At 57.5% G+C, this 21412-nt stretch overlaps 2 protein-coding genes across 12 annotated transcripts in view; one reads left to right on the forward strand and one right to left on the reverse strand.

Annotated features, from left to right (window-relative positions):
• Positions 1-5408, forward strand: part of DYNC1H1 (dynein cytoplasmic 1 heavy chain 1) — a 60883-nt gene extending 55475 nt beyond the window's left edge. Inside the window, exons 67-78 of one of the 2 annotated variants that reach the window (XM_061395377.1) lie at positions 23-83; positions 173-296; positions 389-502; positions 1082-1252; positions 1333-1550; positions 1647-1750; positions 3029-3240; positions 3596-3749; positions 4149-4291; positions 4378-4546; positions 4737-4894; positions 5036-5408. In XM_061395377.1, coding sequence (XP_061251361.1) covers positions 23-83; positions 173-296; positions 389-502; positions 1082-1252; positions 1333-1550; positions 1647-1750; positions 3029-3240; positions 3596-3749; positions 4149-4291; positions 4378-4546; positions 4737-4894; positions 5036-5164 — 1757 coding nt within the window. In that variant the 3' untranslated portion in view covers positions 5165-5408. The remainder of the gene's footprint in view (positions 1-22; positions 84-172; positions 297-388; positions 503-1081; positions 1253-1332; positions 1551-1646; positions 1751-3028; positions 3241-3595; positions 3750-4148; positions 4292-4377; positions 4547-4736; positions 4895-5035) is intronic. The other variant, XM_061395378.1, reaches the window with a different exon arrangement.
• Positions 5409-7301: 1893 nt separating this feature from the next.
• HSP90AA1 (heat shock protein 90 alpha family class A member 1) overlaps positions 7302-21412 on the reverse strand; it is a 31441-nt gene continuing 17330 nt past the window's right edge. For 4 of the 10 annotated variants that reach the window (XM_061395385.1, XM_061395379.1, XM_061395380.1 and 1 more), the window contains 6 exons: positions 20640-20778; positions 19083-19189; positions 11598-11658; positions 10820-10960; positions 9987-10037; positions 7302-7938 (listed from right to left, as the gene is read on the reverse strand). The gene's annotated coding sequence lies outside the window, so the exon portion shown is untranslated. Of the gene's footprint in view, positions 7939-9986; positions 10038-10819; positions 10961-11577; positions 11659-19082; positions 19190-19462; positions 19670-19895; positions 19991-20639; positions 20779-21412 lie in introns of all 10 variants that reach the window. The other 6 variants (XM_061395388.1, XM_061395387.1, XM_061395382.1 and 3 more) reach the window with 6 other exon arrangements.

Below are 21412 nucleotides of genomic sequence, written 5' to 3' on the forward strand. Positions count from 1 at the left end.
CCCTTCAGCTGTCTGTCACCAGGCTCTACAGAAGGCTTTAACCAGGCAGACAAGGCAATAAACACAGCTGTGAAGTCGGGCAGGTAGGCTGCTTTGGTTTTGCTTCATGAGGCCCGAGTCCCCAAGGATTCCGGCCAGAGACGTGAGGCTGCGGCCTTCTCCCTGCCCACAGGTGGGTGATGCTAAAGAACGTCCACCTGGCCCCGGGCTGGCTGATGCAGCTGGAGAAGAAGCTGCACTCGCTGCAGCCGCATGCCTGCTTCAGGCTCTTCCTCACCATGGAGATCAACCCCAAGGTGCGGGGACCGAGGGCACTGGCCTGGCACCGGGCGGGGGTGGGGCGGCAGAGCCGAGCGCTCACGGGCGGCGGGCCCCGTGTGCCCCTCAGGTGCCCGTGAACCTGCTCCGAGCCGGCCGCATCTTCGTGTTCGAGCCACCCCCGGGCGTGAAGGCCAACATGCTGAGGACCTTCAGCAGCATCCCCGTGTCTCGGATATGCAAGGTGAGTGCCGCCGAGCTTGTTGTCGGGCTGGGGTGCGGGGCCGCACAGATGTCTGGGCGCCAAGCTGAGGCCAGGGCTTGTGGGCGGGAGGAGGGGGTCATGGCAGGAATTTTGCATCACAGGACTTCCCTGGAGGCCCAGTGGCTAAGCATCTGTACTTCTCCTACAGGGGACCTGGGCCCAGTCCCTGCTCAGAGAGCTAAAATCCCACATACCACACGACATGGCATTAAAAAAATAAAATTATCTACCAATTTTGTGTTTCTTAAGTCCTCTTTTATTTTGGGCCATAATCCACCCTTTCTGCCATTTTTAGAAACTTGTCTTCTGTGTACTTTCCTGTTGGCTGTATCATTTAGCTTAGCAGTGTAATCAGGAACACATCTTTATTAATAGAAAACTTGGTGTGGTTTTCTCCTAGCAACACCATTCGCATTAATGACTGAGGTCAGGGTGCCCCCAGTGTGAGTACGTGCAGAGCACTTTTTAAGACCTTGACTGCAGCAAGCCCCGGACTGTCTTCTTAGTTAGAACGGGCCTACATCCCGATGACCCTGTTCTTGCTAACTTCCCACCTAGTCTCCCAACGAGCGTGCTCGCTTGTACTTCCTGCTGGCCTGGTTCCACGCCGTCATCCAGGAGCGCTTACGATACGCACCCCTGGGCTGGTCGAAGAAGTATGAGTTCGGGGAGTCTGACCTGCGCTCGGCCTGCGACACGGTGGACACGTGGCTGGACGACACAGCCAAGGCAAGCGCGGGCCGCGCCGTGGGAGGGGCCCATGAGGCCGCCGCTTCCGCCCCAGCTGTGACCCGCCTCTCCTCCCACAGGGGAGACAGAACATCTCGCCAGACAAGATCCCCTGGTCCGCGCTCAAGACCCTGATGGCCCAGTCCATCTATGGCGGCCGGGTGGACAACGAGTTCGACCAGCGTCTGCTCAACACCTTCCTGGAGCGCCTGTTCACCACCCGGAGTTTCGACAGTGAGTTCAAGCTGGCCTGCAAGGTTGACGGGCACAAGGACATCCAGATGCCGGATGGCATCAGGTGTGTGCCCTCCCCACCACCACCATGGGGCAGGGGGCCGGGGCACCGGGCACTTCCGGCCACGGTAACGTGTTAACCGGCGTGCTGCTGTTCCAGGCGAGAGGAGTTCGTGCAGTGGGTGGAGCTGCTGCCCGACACGCAGACGCCCTCCTGGCTGGGCCTGCCCAACAACGCCGAGAAGGTTCTCCTCACCACGCAGGGTGGGTACCCCCGCCCACTGGCCAGCCGGGCACTCCTCCTCCGACCAGCCCCCGGGAGGCAGGGAAACCCTCGGCCCAGGCGGTGTGTGTTCTGCAGCCTCCGTTCTGGGACACGGACTCGGGAGCTAGTACATGGGGTCTGGAGATTGCACTTAGATTTCTGTTTTGGGTTCAGAAGTGATGTCGTCTTTCTTCCTGTTCAATTTCTTTTAAGTTCTTGGCATTAAGTGACATCTTAGAACTGTTAGTCTCTTTCTAGAAGGTATTTTTATTAGAACTTAAGACTAGTCAAGAGATCATTTAACGCAGTGGTTCTCAAAGTGTGGTCCCTAGACCAACAGCCTCAGACGGACTGCAGCTTTAGAGATGCAGGTCCTCGGGCCCCACCCTTCCCTGGGCATCCGAACTAGGGACACTCACAGGTGTGAGAAGTGCTCTGACCCAGGCTTCTCTTTGCTGGAGAAGACTGACGTGCCCGAAGCCACACAGCTGGGGAACAGGACAGGCCCTCGATTCAGCTCTGTAACGAGGCCCCCTAGCTGTGGGGCCCGCCTCCAGCCTGAGGACCACCTTGACTCAAGCCTCTTGCTGTGGAGTCGAGGCGGTGGGCCCCATGGTGACCACGAGGGAGGTTGGGCTGTCTGCAGTTGAGTCTCGATTTAGTTGGGACACAGGGGAGGGTCTGAGGCGGGGGCCTGGGTGGGCGCCCTCCTGTGCAGAAGCGCGTGCTCAGAGCATGCAGAGTGCCGACTCCGGTGCCTCCTGCCGGGAGTAGCTTCGGGGTCCCCTCGGCACCGCAGCGAAGGTGTCTGAGCCCCAGTAAAGCCGGAGCTCTGCAGAGAAGCTCGCCCCCAGGCCCGTGCAGGAGGCCCTGGGCTAAGGGTGCCCAAGGTCGTGTGTCCCACCTGGAGGCTGTGAGGTTTGAGCCCCAGGGGCCCGGCCAGGGAACAGCTCAGCGCTGGACTCGGAGGGAGCTCTCTCTGGGGCCAGGACCCTGGGCACAGGCCAAGCCCGGGGCACTCAGGAGGCCACCTGCTCCCCGATGACCGTGGACGCGTGAGCCTTGGCGCCGTCTCTGGTGTCTGCGCGCAGCCTCGGTGCGGCCCCCGCGGTCGTGGCTCCACCCATGGCGTTGGGCCTTCTCCCCGGCCAGCCTGCCCTCGGTGCCGTAGGAACGGGTGCCCGCAGGGCATCTCACGGGGCGCAGGGCCCCCGGGTAGACGCGCAGGGAGGCCTCCGCGCTCAGCCTGGCCCCCCCGCACCCCTGCCCCCGCCCAGGTGTGGACATGATCAGCAAGATGCTGAAGATGCAGATGCTGGAGGACGAGGACGACCTGGCCTACGCGGAGACGGAGAAGAAGGCGCGGCCTGACTCCTCGTCTGACGGGCGCCCCGCCTGGATGCGGACGCTGCACACCACCGCCTCCAACTGGCTGCACCTCATCCCGCAGACGCTCAGCCACCTCAAGCGCACGGTGGAGAACATCAAGGTGGCGGCCCTGGGGCCGGGGCGGCCCTCCCGGGTGGGGCTGGGCCGGGCGGGTGAGTGCTGTCTCAGGGCAGGTGTGCGCCTGGGCCAAGCCGGAGGGCCCGGCCTGGAACGCCCGAGAGTGGAGGAGGTCAGTGACCCTCCGGGACGCAGGGGTGCTTCCCCGTCTTCACAGGGTGGTCCGGAGCTGCTGTGGTCAGGCACCCACAGCTTCACACCGAGTCTAGTTCAAGGTCGAGTTCCGGCAGTGCTGCAAACCCAGGGCTCCCGAGGCCGAGTTACTGCCGGTTTCCTTCCTCTTCTCCGATCCCCCTCCCCGCTCCACCCCAGCCTTCTGTCTCTCCCTACGACCGTAGGATCCTCTGTTCCGATTCTTTGAGAGAGAAGTGAAAATGGGTGCCAAGTTGCTCCAGGACGTGCGCCAGGACCTTGCCGACGTGGTGCAGGTGTGCGAGGGCAGGAAGAAGCAGACCAACTACCTCCGCACGCTCATCAACGAGCTGGTGAAAGGTGGGCAGCTGGGGGCTCCCGGGAGCTCAGGAGGGCAGCTCGGCACCCACCCCGACCCCCCGCCGGGCCCACACTCCCAGGACCTGGCTCCTGCTGCCTCACTGAGCATCTGCCAGGACCTTGCCTCGCCTCCCGCGGTCCCGAGTTCTAGGACCGAGGGAGGGCAGGGCGAGGCCCCAGGCGTCTCACCTGGCCGCACCGCCCGAGAGGGGGTGTCTGCAGCTGTGGTTCCTCGGGGCGGTCGTGCTCCCCCCTCACTCCCCCGGGGGTCACGCACACTGGGTGTGGAGCAGGTGTGGGGGTGCACCGGCCAAGGGAGGCCGTGGAGGCCACACGGGGGGCCCGCCAGCGCTCGGCAGAGGAGCTGTGGGCACTGACGCAGGCGGGCCCTCCCTGCAGGGATCCTGCCCCGGAGCTGGTCACACTACACGGTGCCCGCCGGCATGACCGTCATCCAGTGGGTCTCTGACTTCAGCGAGCGGGTCAAGCAGCTGCAGAGCATCTCGCAGGCGGCCGCCTCCGGGGGCGCCAAGGAGCTGAAGGTGCGGGCGGCTCTCCAAGGCCGCTGCGGGCCTGGGCGGGGGCCCTCAGGGGGAGGCCGGCCCTCACCCGCAGCTCTCTCCTCCAGAACATCCACGTGTGCCTGGGCGGCCTGTTCGTGCCCGAGGCCTACATCACCGCCACCCGGCAGTACGTGGCCCAGGCCAACAGCTGGTCCCTGGAGGAGCTCTGCCTGGAGGTGAACGTCACCGCCTCCCAGGGTGCCACACTGGACGCCTGCAGCTTCGGGGTCACCGGTGAGCGGGGGTGCTCCCGCCCAGCTTCCCTCAGGCCCCCCTGCCCCGTCCCCAGCCTGCGGCTCAGCCACCGCCCCTCACGGGCTGCCTGCTAGCGGTGCCCGCGTGGCCGTGCCTGGTTAGTGCCCCCAGGCTGTGCCCACGCAACAGAGCCCCCGGGGTCCTGACCGCCCCACCCCCACCCCCACAGGCCTGAAGCTCCAAGGGGCCACGTGCGGCAACAACAAGCTGTCGCTCTCCAACGCCATCTCCACCGTCCTCCCCCTGACGCAGCTGCGCTGGGTCAAGCAGACAAACGCAGAGAAGAAGGCGAACGTGGTGAGTGCCCCTTCCCTCCTCCGTGATCAGGTGACTCCGTGCGCGCCCCCTGGGCACTAGGGCTGTGTCCCCGCCGTGGCCCCCCGGGGGACTCGCACCGCTCCCTTCTCGGGTGGGCCCCGCCCCCAGGGCTGCCTCCCCTCGCACAGCCAGCGCCCCGCCTTCTCCCAGGTGACCCTGCCTGTCTACCTGAACTTCACCCGCGCCGACCTCATCTTCACGGTCGACTTCGAGATCGCCACCAAGGAGGACCCGCGGAGCTTCTACGAGCGCGGCGTGGCCGTGCTCTGCACTGAGTGAGCTGCCTTCCAGTCCCCTTGTGTGACAGTGATTGATACTTAACGTTATTCATTATGAAAGCCTACGGAAGGTTCACTGTTTAAAGTGTACGGACTTGTCAAGGCAACGTCGCTGGTGCGAGGCTGGAAGCTGCAGGACGTGGGAAAAAGCCAGACGGTTGGGAGGTGGAGCTGGGAGGGCCCCAGGGCCGCGGTTCTGAGGGCCGAGGCGGGGCTTGTTTTATGAAATAAAACACTAAGCATGACTTGGCTCCGGCCTCTCGTCTCATCTCTGGCTTTGGGGGACACCCGGGAGCCCGCATGACTCCGGCAGCCCGGCTGGCCCGCCCCAGACCCGTGACGCGCACCTCCGGGGCCCAGCCATGGTCCCTCCGCAGGGAGCCCGCGGCCTCCGGGCTCTCCGTCCCCACAGTCCTGGGGTGCCAGGTGCGGCCTCCTGTGGAATGGGTTCCTGGTGCGTCTGGAGCCTCAAGAGCTCCCGGTGGCTGGGTGACTGGCCGGGCATGGCACCAGCCCTGCAATAAAGACCTGCTCGTCCTGGTGGGAAGCAAGCTCGACTCCAGAGGGACAGCCTGAGGCCCCACAGCACCCCCTATCTAGCCTTGTCCCCCCAACCCCAGACAGCGGACGGACCGCAGAGCCAGAGCTGCCGCCCACCTGGCTCCGGGACGTGCCATCTGGGGTCCCTTGGGGGGCTGAGCGCTGTCCAGAGCTGTGTTTGACTGAAAATGGGGGCCCATTTTGAATGCTTTCCTCTAAGCCAACAAATACAGCTTTTGGTGGCTCAGACAGTAAAGCGTCTGTCTACAATGTGGGAGACCCGGGAAGATCCTCTGGAGAAGGAAATGGCAATCCACTCCAGTACTATTGCCTGGAAGATCCCATGGACAGAGGAGCCTGGTAGGCTACAGTCCATGGGATCGCAGAGTCCGACATGACTGAGCGACTTCACTTACTTACTACTCACTCTCGTCACCCAGAGTATTTAGCAGTGCCGCAGTCTCTCGCCCGGAAGCTGCTAACACTGAGGAGAGCCCCCAGAAAGCCTGACCCTCCCGTGCCCACCCCATTTACAGTAGGTCCCAAGCACAGAGGCCTGTTGGTGCTGGGCAGGGATTCCTGGTGCAGGAGGAGGACCTCCGTCTTCAATGCCCCAAAGGCCTGGCTGGGGAGGAGGGGCCGCTGCAGCCGCCAGACCCTGATGCCCGAGTGTCCTGGGGGTGGATGTAGGGCACCGCAGGCCCAGGACCCCACCAGGAGTGCCTGGGGCCCCTTACTTGCTGCTTCCCAGCCTCACCCTGACGTGAGCTCAGTCTAGGGGGTCCAAGGGGACCCCACCTAGATCACTCCTCACCTGCCTTTGCGGGGTCAGGCTGGACAGTAGGCAGAGCTGGCAGAAAGGGGGCCCAGAGGGGACCTGGGGGAGGGCAGACAGCACCTCCTGGGCACCCCTGCCCACCCAGTGCCCTGGAGAAGCCTCGGGGGTCCACCCCGGCCAGGAGGGACGAGACCACACGCCTCGCCTCAGTGGACTTCCCTTTGTTGGAACTGTGTGTCCCTGGGCAGCAAACACAGCGAGGGGGACTCCGATCCTCCCTGCCAGGAAGGTCTTAAAAGGCTGCATGAGAAAAAGGAAAGCACCTCCACACCCAGGTGTCACCCCACTGGGGCCCTGATCGCAAGACACCGCGCTCAGCAGACCCTGTCCCGGAGGGGAGACGCAACCGGAGAAGCGGGTGGGGTGGAGCAGAGGGAGGCATCTGAGGCCAGGGCCGGCCCCAGGGCTGCTGGGAGAATCCCTCCTGCGGCCTTGCCTCCACCCCAACTGAGCGCCCCCCACGTTCCAGCTGTTCTCAGCGACCCCGGGAGCCGATTCCTCGGCCGCGTGTGAGGAGCTCTGGGGGAATGAGTCACAGCCAGGACCGAGGTGGGCTAGAGGGCCACAGGCCCCAGCCTCTGAGTCCAGGTTTAAAAATACATACATATTTACTTAAGGGAATTCTCTGCGACTCAGGCCGGGGAGGTGGGGCCTTTCCTGAGCTGGAAACCATCTTAGCGCAGTGGTGGGGCCCAGAGGCGTTATTTACAACATAAACGAGTAACCCGCGCATCATCCGCAGACCATCAGCTCCTGAAACTTCATGATACATTTCCATTGTTTGAACAAGAAGACACAAAAGGAGCCACATGCTTCATGGAAGCTCTTTTTGCTATGCTCATCAATGCTGTCCTCGCCTCCGAGGCCCTGGCCCATGTCACCTATCGCCCCGCTCACCTGATCTAGGCCACACACTGCTTCTTTCGCTTACTCTTCTCCGGCTCTGCAAGTAAAAGTTCCAGTTTCCTCTTGGAGAGGGCAAGCTTGGGCCCCCTGTCCCTCTCAGTCCCGAGTCTGGGGGGCGGCCGTGACCCTCTGGCCCTGCCCTGGGGTCTGACAGCCTCGGGGGATCCCCGGTCTTCCTCCATCATCCCCGAGTCCTCCAGGTGTCCCGGCAGCCGGGCCATCCTCCCCCGCGCCTCCAGGCCACCGGCCTCCGCAGGTTGCATGTCCACGTCGCTGGCCTCCGGGGCTGCAGGGGCCCAGCCTGTGGCCGTCAGGACCAGGACTGGAAGGTTCGCCAAGAGGGGGTCTTCTAAGCTCACGTCCCCTGGACCCCTGGACTTGAGCGTGTGCAGAGGCCCATCACAGTTTGCAGCACCCAAGGAGCAGCTGTTGAAATGACAGGAGGTGTGACCACGGGCGTCTTCCCAGTCAGCGTCGTAAGGATCTAAAAGCTGATGACAGAAGGGTTTCTGAGCCGGCGAGCAGGGGAATCAAGGAGAACACACGCCTTACACGCATAAGTAATTTCTTCCGTCATGGACCTTGGCAAATTGTGCACGATCTGCCCTGCAAATAAATCTTCAAAAATGCCTTTGATAAGGGCTTCTCTGGGGGCTCAATTGGTCAAGAATCCAATTGCCAAGGCAAGAGACATGGGTTTGATCCCTGGTCCGGGAAGATCCACACGTTGAGGAGCAGCAAAACTAGTGAGAAGGCCCTGAGCCCTGCGGCCCAGGCTCTGCGACAGGAGAAGCCGCCGCAGCGAGAAGCCCACGCACCGCTCTCCACACTTGGAGAGAGCATGTGTGCGGCAGCGAAGACCCAGCGCAGGCCAAAACACGTTTTAAATTATTTTTTAAATGCGTTTGATAAGGACTTCCCAGGTGATCCAGTGGCTAAGACTCCATGTTCCCAATGCAGGGGGCCCAGGTTCAATCCCTGGTCGGGGAACTAGATCCCGTGTGCCACATAAGCATTCACACACCACCATAAAGATCCCGCATGCTGCAGCTAAGACCCAGGGCAGCCACATAACTAAATATTTTTTAATGCATTTGATAAATATCCCAGGAGCCTCCTAAAAGCCCGAGGGTGCCCCACTGTGCGGGTGTCTCAGCCCGAGCCCCATCGTTTAAAGCCCCCCTTCCAGCGCTGGCAGCCCCAGCCCACCCCCTCAGTCTGAGCTCATGTTCCTGCTCTGACCCCGGTGAGGGCCTCGCTCGGGCCGCCCCGGGCCCCTGGCCGGCCTGCTTATGCAGGCCGTGGAGCCTCAACAGCCTCCACCGCACAGGCCGCCCAAGGCGCCAAAGGAGGTGGAAGTGAGTCTCTAGAACAGTTACTGTTTCCAAGGTGCCCTGGGGGGTTCCTGAAGGCCGACCACAGGCCCATCAGGGCCAGGCGACACCCCAGAGCAGCCAAACGTCTCCCCCGACCTCTACCGCCACAGCCAACGGTGGCTGCAGAGCTTTCTGGACCCTCCTCACACCACCTAGGGACTTAAAGTTCTGTTTCTTACTCTCTTTCACTCCTGCCCCGGGGCTCTGGCTGGAAAGGGCTCTAGAGAAAGCCCAGGTGCCCAAGACCAGGGACGACCCCGTGCTGCACGGAGACCCTTCCAGACAGGCTCCAGCTGTGAGGACCCGCAACCCACACGACTCGACCTGTGAGCACCTCCCTCCCCGCTGACCCGCGGCCTCTGCACAGAGGGACCCCAGGCCGAGTCAGCAGGGGGACCCCCCAGGGGCCCTTTCCCTTGGGTGGTGACAACCCCCGAGAAAGCTCACTTGGTCTTTGGACAGCTGACATTCATTTACTCCAGAAGGAGAAATGAACGTAAACACCGTAATCTAGTGGCAACCGTAACCATTGCGGGGCCAGAACCTGGTCAGCATCGCTGGAATTCACAAAGCAGACACTCGCTCTTGTGAGCCCACCCCCAGCAGAGCAGTGAGTGTCCCCGGGTGTGGGGGCGGGGGTGCCGTGAGGGCCTCACGTTGCTATAAGCCCACAGAATCTGTCCTGGCAAACCAAGAAACGCCCGGCCAGGCCCCCCAGTCACTGGTTTTGGGTAGACGGACTTAGCAGCACGCCCTGCTCTCCAGGGGCACCTGGTGTTGTAAACCACCAGGAGGCCAGGATTACCTACACCTGCGTGATCCCTGAGAGTGAATTTAATTTGCCTGAGCTTCATTCTGAGATTGACTAATTGCAAACCCATGGTCTCCTCAATCTATCTTCCAGGCAAACTACATGAAGCCTTTTGTTCTTACTTAAAAACTTGAAAGAGGAGCGAACAATCAAGGTAAATGTCACAGTGAAGCTTTCTCTAAACTGTAGCCACGCCGCTGGGCAGGGCAGAGGTCACGGAGCAGGCCTGCGACGGCCTCCCGAGGAAGGTCTGCAATGCTGCCCTCGGCCTGGCCTCTGGGAACTTGGGCTTGGGGGCCCAACCGTCCCCAGAGACAGAAGCGGCTGCTGGCTGCCTCGTTCAGGGACGTACCTCTCTCCAGATGCCTTCAACAAAGTCCAGATGATTCTTCTTGTGACTGGCCTGGAAAAACAAGGGGTTTGGGTCATCCTCTCTAAGAGGGAGGGCGGACAGCAGGTTCGTATTCAAGGGCAAGGATCCAGGGGCTCACTGCCCTGGCCAGTGGTCCTGTCCTGCCCACATTCATGGACGGTAGCCCGCGGTGGGTGGTGACAAGGAGAGCCCGCTCCCAGGAAGCTGAGCACAGGCAGGGACCCTCCTTCAAGAGTGTGTTTGTAGGACTTAAGATGAAAACCTGGGCCACTCAAGAGGGGAAAGCAGAGCCAGGAATGTGGCCAGGACAGAGACTCGGCAGCCCACCATCGCCCGGGAAGCCCTGGGAAGGGCCTCCCGGCTACACAGCACGGGGCACCTGTGCTGCACCCAAAGCCAGAAGATGGTGGAAGGTTCTAGGTCATCCACCCCAAACCCTCCCTTTGCAGACGCAGAAGCCGAGGCTCACACAGGGGCCAGGCCTTGCTCAGGGTCCCTGGGAAGAACCCAGGGCTGGCATCCCATATTCCAGAACCTTCCCCTCTAACACCAGGCTACCGGGAAAAGCAACTCTTGTTCTTCATCAAAAGACAGACTCTCAAAGGACAGGAATTTGAACATTGCTAGTTGGCAGGGAAAGAAAAAACCTGAGAAGGTGATGCCAAGAGCCGCAGAGAAGACTAATTCCAAGAAGGGGGTGGGGTCCTGGCAAGGGCTCCTGCTCTCTCCAGGGTGGGTCCGAGTCTGCCCTGGCCTCCAGTCCCCTCCGCCCTCCCCACCTTGTCCCTGCCTCGCCAAGAGGGGAGGGGTACCTTGAGGCGATGGAGCCTGTTTCTCTGCCTCTTCTGGAAGCCGGCCCTGGTGCTGGCCATGAACGCGGCCCGGATGCAGCTGCGATGGCCGTTCCGCAGACCAGCCATGGCTCGGGGGCCGGGGGTGGACCTTTCACTTAACTGCAGAGCATCGGGGACAAGGCACAGCTCAGTGGTTGCGAGGGGTGGGGGCGGGCTGACCACAGGGGCGTGGAGGGAACTTTCTGGGGCCCCGGAGCCGTTGGTCTCCCCTGGGCTGATGCAGATGTCACAAGTCAGAACTCTTTGCCAACGGGGTGACTGTGAGTGAGAGCTCAGCAGAACAAACCCAGGGAGTTTTCAAAAGTTTTTTAACTAAAAGGAAACCCACAGGCAGCTGGTGGCCTGGGAGGGCCGTGCACAAACAGCACCTTGGTGAGGGGAAAGCCCCTTCGCACCCGGACACCCAGTCGTGTAGAAGCTCACGGGCGAAGTCACACGTCCTTGACACTGAACGTTCCAGGTTGGAGCAGGGAGGGGGTCACACACTCAGCTCCCGTGCCCTCTCCGCTTTGGTTTGTTTTTAACAGATGAGAAAAATAAGCCCCGATTGTGGACGGACGCGCCCAAGGTGACAAACCCGGAGAGCACTCCCTCCCGCCCCTCCCCCAGAAGCACCAGGTCATCAAAAACATTTGACAGTTTTTTAAAAACCATGCAGCCCAAGAAGAGCAGAGAAAACATCCACTGAAAACAAGACAGATCATGGCACGACTTACTGAGACGAGAGACTACACACCCCCGTGCTGGTTCATGTCACTTGCTTCCCTCCAGAATCCCGGGGGTCGGCGCCCTGGGCCCTGCAGGAAACACCTCTGTTACAAAGACGCACCGCCCACCACCCATGTGCCCGTGTGGTCGACTCAGGGGCCCCACACCAGACTCCTGGGAATACCAGTTCTGAGGCAGAAACAGGAAAAGCTACAAATCAGACCCTAAAGCACCATATGCATTAGCATTTTATTTATTTTTTTAAAGATGCTTACTTAAATTTATTTTTATCAGTTTATTTTTTGGCCATGCCACATGGCCTGTGGGATCTTGGTTCCCCAACCACGTATGGAACTGGGCCCCCCGGCAACAGAAGTACAGACAGGGAAGCCCCTCATTTTTTTTTTATTTTTTGGCTGTGCTTGGTCTTTGTTGCTACACGAGGGCTTTCTCTAGTTGTGACAAGCAAGGGTCACGCGCGGGCTGCTCGCGGCGGCTTCTCGTTGCGGAGCTCGGGCTCTGGGGCGCACAGGCTTCAGTAGCTGCAACAAACGGGCTCAGCTGCCCCCTCGGCATGTGGAATCCTCCCAGACCAGGGATGGAACCCGTGTCCCCTGCCCTGGCAGGCAGATTCCTAACCTCTGTGCTACCAGGAAGGAAGTCTCTGCATTTGCATTTTAAAGACTAGAAAAGCTCCCGGTAAAATCCAAAACTCCCTTTTTTCTTTTTCATATAAAGTCCATAAATTCCATACATTCGGATATCATTAGTTGTCCCCCAAAGTCATTCTTCTGTCCCAGGATCCCACCCAGGACACCCTATCACATTTAGTTAATGTCTCCTGAGCCTCCTCTTGGCCGTGATTGTCTCGGACGCTCCTGCCGTTGATGACCCTGACCGTCCTGGTGGGCTGTCCCTCAGCTGGGATCTGCCCCTGCTCTCCCATGCACACATGGGGTCCTGGGAGTGGGAGGACCACCTGACGTGAGGCGCCTTCTCCTGTCGAGGGCGTCACGGGAGGCGCCGTCACCCTGGCGTGTCCCATCGCTGGGCTGAGGCCGTGCCCCGCAGGCTTCCCCCGGACAGGGACCTGGTCTCACCGCCCCCTCCGTCCCGCCCTCTTTGGAAAGAGGGCCCTCTGTGGAGCACCCGCTCGCTCGCGGAGGGTTAGGCCGGCGCCCTCGGAGGGCAGCAGCTGCCTAAATTTCTCGGCTGGGGTGGTTTTTCTCCCACCTGTTGATTTGTTCATTGCTTGGCATCACCCACTCAATGGACATGAGTCTGAGCAAAACTGCAGGAGACGGTGAAGGACAGGGAAGTTCTCGTGCTGCCGTCCATGGGGTCGCAAAGAGTCGGACACGACTGAGGGACTGAACAACAACTGATTGTTCAATCACTGATTCATGTCAGCATGCACTCATTTAATTCTATATTTGTTGTTCTTCAGTTGCGCCCAGCTCTTTGCAACCCCACAGACCTCATCAGGCCCAGCTTCTCCGTCCTTCACCATCTCCCAGAGTTTGCTCAAACTCGTGTCCATTGAGTCGGTGATGCCATCCAACCATCTCATCCTCTGTCGTCCCCTTCTCCACCTACCTGCCCTCAATCTTTCCCAGCATCAGGGTCTTTTCCAGTGAGTCAGCTATTCCCATCAGGTGGCTAAAGTATTGGAGCCTCAGCTTCAGCATCAGTCCTTCCAGTGAATATTCACGGTTGATTTCCTTTAGGACTAAGTGGTTTCATCTCCTCGCTATCCAAGGGACTCTCAAGAGGATTGAGACTTTGTACTTCAGTCAGTTCAGTTGCTCATGTATGTCCAACTCTTTGCAATCCCATGGACTGCAGCATGCCAGGCTTCCCTGTCCATCACCAACTCCTGGAGCTTGCTCAGACTCATGTCCATCGAGTCAGTGATGCCATCCCACCATCTCATCCTCTGTCGTCCCCTTCTCCTCCCACCTTCAATCTTTCCCAGCATCTGTACTTGGGTTGTAATAAAGACGACGTCATTTATGTCGTCCTGACTTTGGCTGGAACTTTAGTTGGCTCCTGTGTCCCTCTAACAGGACCAACCCAAATTAATTTTGATTTCCAGGAGAATACACGCTGTGAGTTAGTTAGGACTCTCTACGGGCTTCCCAGGTGGCACTGGGGGTAAAGAACCTGCCTGCCAGTGAAGGAGACATAAGAGATGTGAGTTCGATCCCTGAGTTGGGAAGATCCCCCGGAGAAAGAGAGGGAAACCCACTCCAGTATCCTTGTCTGGAGAATCTCATGGACAGAGGAGCCTGGCGGGCTACAGTCCAGGGGTCAGAAAGAGTTAGACGCGCTCTCTAGGCCAAAGTGAAACAGGAGAGAGGGGGCAGAGCACAACCTTTGGGAGAGTGACATTGTCTGAGGGCTTAACAGAAGCTGATAAGAGTCAGAGTCAAGAGAGTCAAGACAGCAGACGATTCAACAACCCTGATCCTTAGTGCAGGCTCAAGCTAGACGACACACCCAGAGATGCCAGGACCGTTCCAACGCAGACCATCAAAGGCCAAAAAGTGGGCGGTGGCCCAATTCCTGGAAATCTCTGCCCCCTCCCCACAATGGTTGGAATGATCCTCCTCGCATAGCAGCTGCTCCTACTGGCTGGGCTCTGTTCCCCTACACACACACGGACACACAGACACACACACACACACACACTATATGTCACCAGGGGGATATCCTAAGGGGATGTCCAGGACCCCAAGGTCTCAGGGCCAGCGCCCCACTTGCTGGCCCAGCAGCTTCTCCAGCAGAGCAAAGATACAAATTCCCAACGCCCCAGGATTCTCCCCTCCCCCTCCCCGCACACCCTCACAGGTTACACTAAAAAGCCCTTATCATGCAGATCTACTGGAGAATTCTTTGAAACCAAACCTATTATTATTGAAGCCACAGGGTTACACAGACCCTGCAGTCCTTCCTGGCCTCTCCTTCTAGACCCTTCTTCTGGAGAATTCTTTGAAACCAAACCTATTATTATTGAAGCCACCGGGTTACACAGACCCTGCAGTCCTTCCTGGCCTCTCCTTCTGGACCCTTCTTCCGAGTCAAGGTCAAAGTGGGCCTCAGGCAGGCCCCAGCCCCAATCCCCACCCCGGCCCTCCCTGCTCTGCCCGGAAGGGGGCTCTGCCCCACGATCCCAGGCCCATTGCAGCCAACGAGCAGCTCTCCTTGAGCCTCTCTGCAGCCACCCTCCCCTCTTCCTGCCCCGACAGTTCAGAGCCTCTGCCGAGAGACCACAACCTAACCCAACTGACAACTTCGGGTGGCCCCCCTCCGGGAGATGTTCGAGGGCTTTCTCTCCGGACACTTCCTGAGGAAGAGTTAGAAGTGACCCTCTGTGCTGAGAACCAGCCACACAATTGCCAGTGCAAGTCCTGTGAGTCCCTGCCCACCCAGCATCTGCCCGCTGCACACACCTGTGTCTGCACATGGTTACATGCACACAGACACACACCCATGCACACACACACACACACACACACACCTGTGCTCACACACACAGGCCGCACCCACAGGCCACTCCCCGCACCGTCCATCGCCAGCACCACTCCTCCGGGCCCCACCGCCCAGCCTGCTCTAGGGTCCCTAATAGGTTCTTCCAAATTGACTCAGCCAAGATCAAATAGCTGATCTTTCCCCAGAATGGCCCCACTGGGGTCCTCCTAGCTTGGTGAAGCTACAACCTTCCCATCATATGACGACCCCTTTCTCCCAAGCCCCACATTCAGTGACCAACCACACGGATTGTGCTTCCCATGAGCCCAGAATTCAGCCACTGCCCTCCTTCCCTGACCCAGTCATTCTCTGCATCTCCTCACTGGCCTACCCAACCCCCAAGCCCCTCCGGGCCCCTCACCACCACCACCCCGCCCCTCACCTAGCCCTGCCCAGTCCTCAGCCCAGAGCAATGCCCTGCTACAGAGGAAGTCCCAGCCCTGCCCCTGCACCCAGCCCTCCCCCAGCTCTCCCGTAGCGCCCACCGGGTCCCTCCCACCCCCAGGGCTCAGCTTCCCTTGACCTGCACCTGGCGGCCCCTCCCTTCTATCCTGTCTTAGTCAGTCAGTCAGGCCCCTCTCTGCGACTGCCGACTGCCGTAGACAAGCTTCCCTGTCCTTCACTATCTCCCGTGTCATTCAGGTGCTAAGTCCTGTCCGACCCCTTGGATGGCAGCACACCAGGCTCCTCTGTCCTCTACTATCCCCCAGACTTTTCTCAGACTCATGTCCATTGAGTTGGTGATGCTATCTAACCATCTCATTCTCTGTTGCCCTCTTCCCTTTCTGCCCTCAATCTTTCCCAGCATGAAGGTTTTCCCCAGTGAGTCAACTCTTCTCATCGGGGGGCCAAAGTACTGGAGCTTCAGCTTCAGCATCCATCCTTCCAGTGAATATTCAGAGTTGATTTCCTTTAGGGTGGAGTGGTTGGATCTCCTTGCTTCCAAGGGGCTCGAGAGTCTCCTGCAGTTCCAAAGCATCAGTTCTTGATAGAGACGCCTCACCTCCTGTGTGTTAATCTTCCCCGCCTTCACTGTCGGTTCTCTGGCTCACACACAGGCTGCGCATCTCCTGGTCTTCATCTCTAACCTTCTCTGTACCCTCCTTGCCTGTCTCCAGGCTCTGCAGTCCCTCCTACCAGCTCACACTCGCCCGGGCTTTTTACTGCTGTGTCCCCCAAGCCTGGCCAGTGCTCAGCGAGTGTTCCCGGGGTAAACCACACCTGTATGCTCCACAGAGGCCTCTCACCTAGGGTGTCCCAAACCAAAGGCTCTCCCCGCAAGACATGCCCCTCCTTTCCTGTCTCCACTGAACTTAAAGGGGCTCCACCATCTTCCCGGACCCCTAAGCCAGGAACCAAAAAGATTCTCCTGGAAGCTGAAGAGTTGCTGGGCCTGGGACCAGACTTCCTGGGCCCCAAACCCAGGTCTGCTACCAACCCCGCTGCAGGACTTCAGACGTCTAAAGGAGCTGCTCCTTGGAATCCCTGGCAGTCCAGTGGTTAGGACTTGGCACCAGCACTGCCAGGGCCCAGGTTCGATCCTTGGTTGGGGAACCAAGATCGCACAAACCACATAGCAGGCCAATAAAAAAACAGAGTGGCTTCTCCCGACTCACATACAAAACACAAACAGACCCAGAGACTCAGAAGACACAGAAAGCAAACTGTGGTTACCAAAGGGGAAGAGGGGGGACACATGAGGAGTTTTGAATGTAACAAATATTGTTGCTGTTCAGTCGTGTCCCCTTTGTGATCCCATAGACTGCAGCACACCAGGCCTCCCTGTCCATCACCCTCTCCCCGGAGCTTGTGCAAACTCATGTCCATCATGTCAGTGATGCCATCCAACCATCTCATCCTCTGTCGTCCCCTTCTCCTCCCGCCTTCAATCTTTCCCAGCATCAGGGTGTTTTCCAAGGAGTCAGTTCTTCGAATCAGGTGGTCAAAGTATTGGAGTTTCAGCTTCAGTATCCGTCCTTCCAATGAATATTCAGGACTGATTTCTTTTAGGACTGGTATGATCTCCTTGCAGATGAAGGGACTCTCAAGAGTCTTCAACACCACAGTTCAAAAGCATCTATTCTTCGGTGCTCAGCTTTCTTCACAGTCCAACTCTCACATCCATACATGACCACTGGAAAAACCATAGCTTTGACTAGACAGACCTTTGTTGGCAAAGTAATATCTCTGCTTTTTAATATGCTGTCTAGGTTGGTCATAGCTTTTCTTCCAAGGAGCAAGCGTCTTTTAATTTCATGGCTGCAGTCACCGTCTGCAGTGATTTGGGAGCCCAAGAAACTAAAATTTGTCACTGCTTCCACTTTTTCCCCTTATATTTGCCATGGAGTGATGGGACTGGGTGCCATGATCTTAGTTTTCTGAATGTTGAGTTTCAAGTTGGCTTTTTCACTCTCCTCTTTCACCCTCATAAAGAGGCTCTTTAGTTCTTCTTCACTCTCTGTCATTAGAGTGGTATCATCTGCATATCTAAGGTTGTTGATATTTCTCCTGGAAATCTTCTTTCCAGTTTGTGATTCATCCAGCCTGGCATTTCACATGATGTACTCTGCATATAAGTTAAATAAGCAAGGTGACAACATACAGCCTTGACGTACTCCTTTCCCAACTTGGAACCAGTCTGCTGTTCCATGTCCAGTTCTGTTTCTTCTTGATCTACATACAGGTTTCTCAGGAGGCAGGTAAGGTGGTCTGGTATTCCCATCTCTTGAAGAATTTTCCATAGTTTGCTGTGATCCACAGTCAAAGGCTTTGACATAGTCAATGAAGCAGAAGTAGATGTTTTTCAAGATGGTAGGAGGGGCAAAATCGTGTTTAGAATCAAACTTCATACCCACCAGAGACACTTAGAGGCCGAAAGCAAAACCCTTGTGTGCACCAGACCCAGGGACAGGAGCAGTGACCCACAATAGACTGAGACAGACCTGCCTGTGAGTGTCTGGGGGCCTCCTGTGGAGGCACAGGCTGGCAGCCGTCTGCCGCGGGGACAGGGGCTCTGGCTGCAGCACCCCCGGGACACATGGCGTGTCGCATGAGTCCTCTCGGAGGAGGAGGTCGCCATTAGCCCCACCATAGAGCCGCAGGGCAGACCACCCACAAATTGGAGATTAATTATGCCGAAGAAGTTCTTGCACTTTTGCAAGTTCTAGGGCCGACAACAGGTTTCCCAACCTGGAGATGCAGCAAAGGGACTGAGAACCCCCAAGAAATATAAGATATGCCTTCATGTTAAGTCACTTCAGTCATGTCCGACTCTTTACAACCTCAGGGACTGTAGCCCGCCAGACTCCTCTGTCCGTGGGGATTCTCCAGGCAAGAATACTGGAGTGGGTTGCCATGCCCTCCTCCAGGGGCTCTTCCCAACCCAGGGAGGGAACCCAGGTTTCTTATGTCTCCTGCATTGGCAGGCGGGTTCTTTACCACTAGCACCACCTGCAAAGCCCATAAATCAACTATACTTCAATTTTAAAGCAAATGCCTGCTGACATGTCCCTTGTGGCCCAGTGGTAAAGAATCTGAATGCCAACGCGGGGGACACATGTTCAAGGCAGGGGACACGTGGGAAATACGATCCCACACGCCTCGGAGCAACTAAGCCGTCACGCCGTAACGACTAAAGCCCGTGTGCACCAGGGCCCGTGCTCCACAGGTCACCCACTGCAAAGGGTGCCCACGGGCCACAGCTCAAGAGTAGCCCCTGCTCAGCAAAACCAGAGAAAACCCATGCAAAGCAATGAAGCCCCAGCACAGACATAGTTTTTTAAATTCCTGTTAACAAGGCAGAAAGAGGGAAAGGGGGCCTTCCCAATCAGTCCAAAGAGACTGGAGTGGCCTCCTCTCTGCAGCCCAGGTTAGCTGGCTCCCTTCTCCTCCCTGCCTGGACCTGCCCTGGCCCCCTACGCTGGGAGGAGCGCCCTGGGGAACAGGCCAGCCTCCAAACTGGAGCCCCTATGAAGGTTCCTACCTGGAGTCCAGGAGCAACCAGGAGCAGAGGCTGAAGAGAGAAGGCGGAGGTGAAGTCCAGAGGGCCGGCTTCTGAGAGCAGAGGAGTTGGGAGGGAGCGACGCTGGTCTGAAGAAGAGAACAGATAGGCAAAGTGGTCCTTGGCCAAAGAGGGGCTCAGCAAGTCTACTCTCAAGATCCGCCAAGAAGGGGAGAAGACACTGTGACCCTCCTCGCCCCCAGCAGGGGGCCCCACGGATGAGGCACGCTGGGGATGAAGGGTCTGGGAGGCAGAACAGGGCATCTCTAACTTGGCCTCCGTGCTTTACTCAATTTTGCGTTTCTGCTTGAAAGGAAAAACACACTCAAAAAGCTCTCCCTTAACAATATTCAAAAACTAACCAGCAGTTCAAAGCAGGCCTCTTTTCCTTGCAATAAAATTTGCCCTGAAAGATTTCCCAAGCTCCCCTTCCCCCTAAAGTGGTTTCTAAGGCATCACGGAAACGGTCTGTCGTTCCACAGGGTGCTGGGTCTTTATGTCTCTGCCCACGTGAAACCAAGATCTGGGTCAAGCTTCGAATATCTGAGCACCTTTCCTGGACTGGGAACCTGAGAGAGCAAGAAGTCTCTGAAGGTCAAATTTCCAAAGATAAACTCCTGCACACACACACACATGTACACACACACACACACTGACAAGAAACAATCCTGGATCTGTACATCTTCCAAGGACACCTTCACAAGCTCAACTCCCATCCACTGCACCAGAGCAGGTGCTCAGGAAATACTATTGAAGTGTAATAAGCTAACGGGAGGCCAGAAGGCGGAACATTACCCCCTGCACCTCCTGGAACCCTCTGGGACTTCCTTGGCAGTCCAGTGGTTCAGACTCCTCGCTTCCACTACAGGAGGCATGGGTTTGATCCCTGGCTTAAAAGAAAAGAAAGGAAAAATGCACACTCCAAAGAATTACGTTCTGCCTAGTATATTCGGTCAGGTTCTTGGGAAGAGGCAGGGACAGTAAGACCTGTATTTTCATGCACAAACTACAGGGAAAGTTTCTTCTGTTTTTTTCCCTCTAGTGTTAACTGTTTAAATACATATTTATTTATTTATGGGCATGCTGGGTCTTCGTTGCTGCTCAGGCTTTTCTCTACTTGCAGCGAGCAGAGGCTGCTCTCTAGCTGCGGTACACGGGCTTCTCATTGAGCTGGCTTCTCTTGTGAAGCAGGTTCTAGGGTGTTCGGGCTTTGGTAGTTGCAGCTTCCGGACTCTAGAGCAAAGGCTCAGTAGTTGTGGCTCAGGGGCTCAGTTGTTTAGCAGCATGTGGAATCTTCCCAGAGCAGGGATTGAACCTGCGTCTCCTGCATTGACAGGCGGGTTCTTTACCACTGGGCCACCAGGGAAGCCCTCCGGCTTTAACTTTTAAGATGAACCCCTCTTCATACCACACTTGGTATTATTTTGACCAGACACTTTTGGGTGTAATTATTCTGAGATAAAGTTTTTAAAAATGACAGTGGATTTTTTTTTTTTTTCATTTTGCAATCTCCTGTCTGAAAAACAGATCAAAACTTACAACTCCAAGACAATGTTGACCAAGCTGTAAAGGGAGAAGCAGTTTCAGAGGCGGCCACATCTCATGGTAACTTGTGTGTGTAGGTCGGCCTCTCCAGAGCTCCCAGGCTCCTCTCAGAATCCATCAAGGTCACCCAGTTCTGCACCCAAAATAAAAGAATTCCCATTCAGGCTGAAGGAACCCACAGAAAAGCCAGAGACCATCTGAGGTTTTCTTATTATAAATCAGTTTGTCTAGGGAAAACTACAGGTTAGAATAATATTTTATTTATTAAATAAATGCAGTTTTACATGCAGATATTAATTTTGTTGTTGTTTAGTCACTAAGTCATGTTGTATAGTCAGTCTTGGCGAACCCCATGGATTGTAGCCCGCCAGGCTCCTCTATTCATGGGACTTCCCAGGCAAGAATACTATAGTGGGTTGCCATTTCTTCCTCCATCAGACCTTCCTAACCCCGGGATGGAACCCAGGTCTCCTGCTTCAGGTAAATTCCTGAATTCTTAGAATTCTCCTGTGGGTTTGGGGCAGGGGAATCTCCAGGCTGCTAGAGGTCCCAGGAAGGAGTGGGGTCAGCCCAAGCTCGCCCTCCCACTCGCACCTGCTCAGGGCTGGCCCAGGCCGCCCCACCTTGGCAGGGAGCTGCCGGTGCCCCTTCGCAACCCCTCACTCCACGCCTGAGGAGATGGCAGCGCCTCAGCCTGCACCAGCCCTGGGCAGGGGGGCTTGGGGAGGACAGAACAGCTCAGTTGGAAAAGGATCCGCCTTCAAGGC

This window comes from Bos javanicus, chromosome 21 (genome assembly GCF_032452875.1).
Source record: "Bos javanicus breed banteng chromosome 21, ARS-OSU_banteng_1.0, whole genome shotgun sequence".
Taxonomy (NCBI): domain Eukaryota; kingdom Metazoa; phylum Chordata; class Mammalia; order Artiodactyla; family Bovidae; genus Bos; species Bos javanicus.